At 37.5% G+C, this 7,894-nt stretch overlaps 1 protein-coding gene across 1 annotated transcript; it reads left to right on the forward strand.

Annotated features, from left to right (window-relative positions):
- The first annotated feature begins 519 nt into the window (after window positions 1–519).
- On the forward strand, window positions 520–6,966 carry LOC123504888. The gene is given in 8 exon segments (XM_045255794.1): window positions 520–602; window positions 1,414–1,600; window positions 1,707–1,943; window positions 2,073–2,160; window positions 2,163–2,334; window positions 2,664–2,801; window positions 5,739–5,925; window positions 6,688–6,966. Coding segments are annotated over 8 exon segments (1,371 nt in total).
- The last annotated feature ends 928 nt before the right edge of the window (window positions 6,967–7,894 follow it).

A 7,894-nucleotide genomic window follows, 5' to 3' on the forward strand; every position in this document is an offset into this window, starting at 1 on the left:
GGGCGTGGTGAAGCCATTATTAAATTTTGATTTGAAGAGAGTGTAAAAGTGTAAGGTTGGTTGTTTTGGTTGTTGTTGTTGATAATGTTGTGTTTATTGCTGCTGTTAATGGTAATATTGTTGTTGTTGTTGTTGTTGTTGTTGTTGTTATTGTGGTTGTTATTGCTGCTGCTGATAATGATGTTGCTGCTGTTGTTATTATTTTTATTATTATAATATCATTATTATTATTATTAATAATGATATTATTATTGTTATTATTATTATTATTATTATTATTATTATTATTATTATTATTATTATTATCATTATTATTATTATTATTATTGTTGTGCATTGGATAAAGAAATACAATAAATGACACCACAGTACATTTAGTGAATTAAACACTCAACTATTTATTGAGTAAATTACTTGAACGATTAGTTCTACTATTAACGGTTTTTTTTTTTTACTTAATTTGGACAGGTACAGCTGTGTCTGGTACACATACCTACCGTATACCCGAATGGCGGCAAAATGGAAGTGGTGGCTGCATGGGTGCCAAATAAGGGTTTATATCTGCCCCGCAATATATTCCCCTTCCCTGAAAAGTTTTTGAAGTAATTTTTTTGGATATAACAAGTAGAGTAAGAAGTATCATACTAAAAAAATAGCATAACCATGGCTCGACAGTGCGGTGAGAAAGTTGGTGTAGCTGCGGCAGGTGACGCATAATGCATAAGTTTTGATGATTGTTCTGAGACACAAGTGTGTGAGGTAATAAGATATTGTATTATAAGTCGCGGATGAGTTAATACCATGATGGAAAGTAATACAGGAACATTATCCACACATATCCTAGGCTCCTACACTATAAACTGAGGGAGAATCAGAATGACTCAATTAGTGGTCCACAATGACACCAAAGCCAGTCCATCCACTTTATCTAACACAAAGCTGAAATAAGTGAGTAAAAGACAAATCAATGAAAAAAAATAGTAGATGTTTTCCGGTCAAGCATCGGAAATGTTTGTTTACCTACCAACATATGAGTACTGTTGATAATAAAACAGCAGCAGAATTTTCTTGGCCATAATCAACTTGTACAATATACATTAACAGATCGATGACTCGAAGCAATAACAAGATTTTAGATGTAAAATCATATTCATTCAATTTGATATTGCTTTAAGGTGATGTCTCTTCTGTTCACGGCATCTTTGGATTTTCAAAATGTGTCTTATAAAGTTCCTTGTAAAAAGCCGCCGTTAAAATTTTGGAAACTGAACTGCTAATTTATATACACACTTGAACAGGAAACTGCCTAAGCCTGATAGGAAATAAATAAAAGAAAATAATCAAGTAAGTAAAAAATACTAAACAATGTAAATACCACAGGTTAAAAATAAAAAGTTAATTGGATATTCACAGTTTCCATGGAGCGGTGCTGAACGTAACTGCTCTGCCGTATAGGCCTTTTTGGATGGAAGATAAGACTATGACGGCAAACGGGACTTCCGTCATTAAATACGATGGCACCGACTACCGGCTGCTGCTAACAGTGGCTGCCGCGCTCAACTTTACTGTCCAATTTCTGCACAGCAAATCTTGGGATGATGTGAGCGCCTGCTTACACTCTCCAGAACAGGTAGCTGAAAGACACTGAGATAAAGCTGACAAGAACTCCTTGATGCTAATGTATATTTTCCTATTCTATCCCTTAGGCAACGAAACAGGTAGGTGAACGTGTATCGTTCATTTGTCCAGTCTACCACATAATGATGACTGTGAGAGCCGAGAGACATGACTTCACCTACACCTATGAATTCTCGTATTTCTCCTTTGCCATGGCCAAACCCAGCCAGGAGCCTCAATGGCAAAGTTTGTACTATCCACTGACAGACCAAGTGTGGCTTACTGTCTTGGCCGCCCTCATCTCTGTTCCAACTATTTACATTTTGGTAAATAATTTCAGTATGATTGATATTTAGTAAGCATTACTGAAAAGTACTACAAAATTTTAATCGTGTGTTCCGATAGCCGCAATGATTCTTCTCAATAATGTGAAAGATATATTTCACATCTTGTAGATTGAGTACGTGCAAGGGAAAATGTGTGGACAGACAACTGGTGCTGGAGCTGTGTTCCAGGACATGGCAGCAATGCTGCTGGGCCAGAGCCTCCTCACCGACTGTCCAGCCACCATTCTAGCCGTGTCTTAATGGCTGCCTGGATCGTATTCGCCTTAATCGTTGGAGTGGCCTACCGCGGCAACCTGACAGCTTCCCTCACTCTGCCCAAGTTTCCCCCACGTCCAGAGACTCTCCCGCAGCTCGTCGATACCGTAGAGAGGTTTATTGCCATATACTGTCAGTGTGATGCGTTGGAAAGTTTTTTGTTTCCTTAATAAAAAGATAAATGAATAGATCAAATCCTTAACAATCCATAAGAAAAATTATAATACTTTCTAACCTGCACAAATGAACTATTTAAGCCGAGCACTCTTACTGTAGTTTATTTTGTTAACTAAAAAGAACAAATTTTAAGACAACTAAGCATGTGAATCATGAATCTACGTATTATCCTGAGAGAGAGAGAGAGAGAGAGAGAGAGAGAGAGAGAGAGAGAGAGAGAGAGAGAGAGAGAGAGATTTATACAATTGCGTTTATATTTTCTTTCAGGATTACAGTACCACCTTTTGGGATAATTCACCTGAAATATTATACGAAGTCCGAGTCTTCTCTATTTAATGCTCTCGCCAACCTCATGAAGGTGGGCCCAAGTCTGATGGAGGGACTGCGGGGAGCACTACAGCACAAGTGAGGCTGGGATAACATTTTTCCTTAACACTGTTAATAATGAATTACTGGCATCAGTTGTTTTGTCATCTGACAAGGTACCTGTATTCATCTTCCCATACTGACACGATCTCACCACGCGTTTCAAAATTAGCTAAATGTGAATTAGTCAAACCTTAATATTCAATAAAACCCAGCAGTTCGCTACGACGTCTGATGAGTGGAAGCTTGTTAACGTAACTTATTTTCCAAAAAAAAAAAAGCAATAAATCATTACCATGCAATTACCGGCCAATGCGCAAAATACTTGGAACACTTATAAGAGATAAACTCGTCAAACACTATAAAGGAAAGCAACTTAATTGATAATAAACAACACGGCTTACATAACAAACATTCTTGTTTGACAAAACTCTTAGACTTCCTATACAGTATACTAAATAAGTATGATGAAAGTAAAGCTGTAGATATAATGTAACTAAACTTTCAAAAGGCATTCGATAAAGTTCCCACAAACGTTTACTGCTTAATCTGGCAATCTCTGATAGATTCTGGAACTCTCTATCTGCTTCTGTCTTTCCATGCTCCTATGGCTTGTACCTGCCTAAGAGAGAGGTTTCAAGACATTTATTCCATTCTTTTGGGTAACTCACTCGGATTTGCTCGGGAACTGGCATTTAAGTGGGAGTTTTCGTTTAATTGTTTTTGTGCCCTTGGTCAGATTTCCTCGTTTACATAACACACGGAAGCGGCGAGGCAAATGGGCAAGCCTCTTAATGTGTAGCCCGTGTTCACCTAGCAGTACATAGGTACGGGATGTAACTCGAGGGGTTGTGGCCTCGCTTTCCCAGTGTGTGGAGTGTGCTGTGGTTTCAGTCCTACCCGAAGATCGGTCTATGAGCTCTGAGCTCGCTCCTTAATGGGGAAGACTGGCTGGGTGACCAGCAGACGACCGTGTTGAATTATACACACACACACACACACACACACACACACACACATGTATGTATACAGTACTGATAGAGTAATATCTAATTTCCAGATGTCCTCCTATGAACGTAAAGATGAGTTGATGGTGGGCAAACGTGGAGCAGAGGAATTATTTAGGGTCATTCAGGATAATTTCTTAAAATAGGTAATCTTAGAACCCACACGAGGAAATAATATTCTAGATCTGATTCTGACAAATAGGAGGGAGCAGTTACACAGGCAGAGGTTGGTGGCAAAGTAACATTGACCACAGTTGAATACGGTATAAAATAAAATGGGACGAAGATTTTAAAGACAAGAGCGCTAGAAGAGTACTTGACTTCAGGGAGGCAAATTTTGAGGGATTAAAAAGATATATAAGGGATCAAAAAGGTATTTACAGTGAGGCAAGAAGCAGGAAGGGAAGGGAAGGCAAGGCCCAGAAATCCAGAATGAAGGTGAGGGACAGAAGGCAGGATCAGAGAGGTGGGGTGAGGTGTGAAGTCAGAGAAGGGAAGAGTCAGAGGGATTAGATAGTGCGGTCTGAGTCAGGTCAGGCCGAGATGACCAATGTGAGGGTGGAATCAGAACAGGTAAATTTTGGTGAGGTGTATAATTACTTCCTTGATAAATTACATAGAAGCCAAGAAGCTAACATTCTATATAAAACAATAAAATCACAAAGGAATGACCCTAAATGGATGACAGACTAAAACACTACATTGGATAGAAGAGTGATATATAGGAGACTAAAGGCAAGAGATGAGGTTTTAAGGCCACAATACAACGAATTATTTAGAAGACTTAAGAGGTTAACGAGGAAAGCTAAAAGCAATTATGAGTTGAAGGTAGCCAGCCAGACAAAGACGGATCCCAAGGGATTTTTTTTCAGTTATATAAGACGAAAACCAAAGAAGGAACAGATCCTTTAAAGACAGCTAAAGAGGAGCTGATTAGTTCTGAGGACGAAATTAGTAAAAGAATGACCGAGTATTTCTAACTGTCTTCACCAACAGAAAACATGCAGGATATTGCAGATAACAAACAGATTTTTAGAGCAGAGAAGAATGAGAAGCTGAAAGATATTCACATATCAAAGGAGATGGTAGAACAGGAGAAAGGACAACTAAAGAAATTCAATCACCGGGATCTGATGAAATATACCCAAGAGTACTTAGGGAAAGCAAGAAGGTCTCAGTGAGCCGTTAACAGTGCTTTTTAGGATGGGACTAGTCAGGTGAGGGACCTATAATGTGGAGACAAGTTAATGTTGTACCCATATTTAAGAAAGGAGATAAAATTCTAACGCCTAACTATAGACCTGTCATCTTAACTTCAATTGCGGATGAATTAATGAAATCAATAACAATGAGAAACATTAGGGAACATCTAGACAAACACAGCTTGATAAATCACTCACAAAATGGCTTTTCGAAGGGAAAGTCGTGCAAAAAGGATGTTTAAAAAGATACAGGGGATGAGGAATATTCCCTATGAAGCGAGATTGAAGGAACCAAACTTGCATTCCTTAGAGAGACGTAAGTAAGAGGGAATCTGATAGAGGTATTTAAGTGTTATAGGGGTCATAACGAAGGGGACATGAGCGAAGGTTTTAGGATCAGTAGCGAGGATAGAACCGGAAATAATTTGTTTAAGCATGTCAAAATTCAAGTTTAGGAGAGATTTTGGAAGAAACTGGTTTTCAAAGAGAGTGGTTGATGAGAGGAACGGATTCAGTGGTCATGTTGTTAATGCTGAGGTACTAGAGAGCTTTAAAAGATTAGATAGATTTATGGATGGGGATGATAGATGAAATTAGGTAGCTTTGCTCATACAGGGACTGCCACGTGTAGGCCTGGTGGCCTCTTGCAGCTTCCCTCTTTTCTTATGTTCTTATGAAACTTTTCTTGAAATATACGCCTTTGTATTGTGTATTGTTCCAACATGGTACAGTTCACCTTAAGTACTTACTTCTTTTCCTGTGACAAGTCGTGCTCACCTTGGGGGCAGGAGGTACCTGAAATACCAGATAGCTGACAAGTTCACTGGAATGGACGGCATTTCCCGCCTGTACGTGGGGCGTGAGACACTTTACCCAGGGGCCTCGGGCTGGCCCATACCCCACGATGCACCTTATAAAGCCCAGCTGGACCACTGGATCATGGCTACAATAGAAGTGTGTATTGCATTCATGCCATTTGAACTTTATCTCTTCCGCACTTTATTAGTTCTGACCTGGTTAGTAAAAGGAATATGATTCGACCATAAACATTAAACAAGGTAATTGCTACCAAGCCAATTACTCTTCTATCATTTGCTGTTTAATAGTTTCGTTCCTCAAGAGACCGATATATATATATATATATATATATATATATATATATATATATATATATATATATATATATATATATATATATATATATATATATATATATATATATATATATATATATATATATATATATATATATATATATATATATATATATATATATATATATATATATATATTTTTTTTTTTTTTTCCTTTCGTCACGGAAACACTAATGAGTATGTGATGCGATAAAACTATAGTAGGGTAACTTAATCCTGATGATGTCGGCCCCGTTTTTAGTGAATAGATTTTAATCAGTTGAAACATTAAAGTTTATGTTTTTCTATTTTTTTTTTTCAATACCGCAGTTAATGCATTCCCTTGCTGTTATTATTTTTTCCTTTCAATTTTCATTTTATAGGGAAAAGACTATTTTCTTTAATGGTAGCATTAGAGTTAATTCACGATTACTGAAGTTACTGATCTCCATTAAATATTTCAGAAATAGTTCCCTTTGATCACAGGAACTGTATTTTTATATTCTTCATTACTTTTATATATCAACCAACTATAATTATTCATGCTACGACTAAGCCGATCAACCTTGCTGTCTACTCACAGGCCGGGCTATATGAAAAGTGGATGGCTGATCTGCTAAGGGAGACGACACTGAAGAGCCGACAGAAACAAAGGAAACATCAGAATAAGCAACAAAACGAGAGAGAGATACTGGAACAAGAATCTAAGGCTCTCACAATTATCCACACTCAAGGCGCGTTCATTCTTTTCCTCTTCGGTTTATACGCGGCTTTTGTTGCTATCATTGGAGAATTGCTGGTTTCTCGCGTTCCTTGTAATGTGCAGTCATCCATTAATAAAGACAGAGTACGGGGTAACTGACTGATTGCGAAAAATATCAAATATCTGAAAGCAATTAGCTAGTGTTTTTACTTTCTTGATCCTCAGAAGTGCTTCACCATCCTGTTGTAAATTGTTGTACGTCCCTCAAAAAAATGACTCCATATCACGCTCCATTTCTTGTGTATTTATTTATTTTTGTTATCAAATGCAGATGTAATTAATTCACACTGTTTTATCGTTATTTCTTATGGATTAATTGTTATTATCACTTTTTATTCTCAACTGCGCAATTTCAATAATACGTTAGACTGTCACACATCGATGTTCACCTTACATTCTCGTACTCTATTGTATTCCTCAACGTAAATGTCAGGAGATAGGGCACACACACACACACACACACACACACACACACACACACACACACACACACACACACACACACACACACACACACACACACACACACACACACACACACTTTCACACACCATTCATCTTCATAATTAGATCCATAGAAATTAGATAATATATATATATATATATATATATATATATATATATATATATATATATATATATATATATATATATATATATATATATATATATGGAGGAGGTAGTATATACCTACCGAAACAATAATTTACTCCCAGCGAGGTTTAATAGCACCAGTTCATGGGATGATATAAACTCTCCATTAAAGCTAGATGTGATCTCTCGCTGACCGTTTCTCTTTGTGTCTCACAATTCAACGGGGCAGTCTCAGCCTGCCCTCTAAGAACATCTCTCTTTCTTCTTACAAAATACATTACCACACACACACCTCAATTAAAATTCAAAATTGAAAAATGGAGACTCCAAATCCAACCTCGGAGTCCCCCTCCAGGGAGGGGACCAGAAATGTTCCCAGGTCTGACTGGTCTATCGTTGGCGACCCAAAATGTCTTGACACCACCCTCAATTT

The sequence above is a fragment of the Portunus trituberculatus genome, chromosome 17 (assembly GCF_017591435.1).
Source record: "Portunus trituberculatus isolate SZX2019 chromosome 17, ASM1759143v1, whole genome shotgun sequence".
Lineage (NCBI taxonomy): Eukaryota > Metazoa > Arthropoda > Malacostraca > Decapoda > Portunidae > Portunus > Portunus trituberculatus.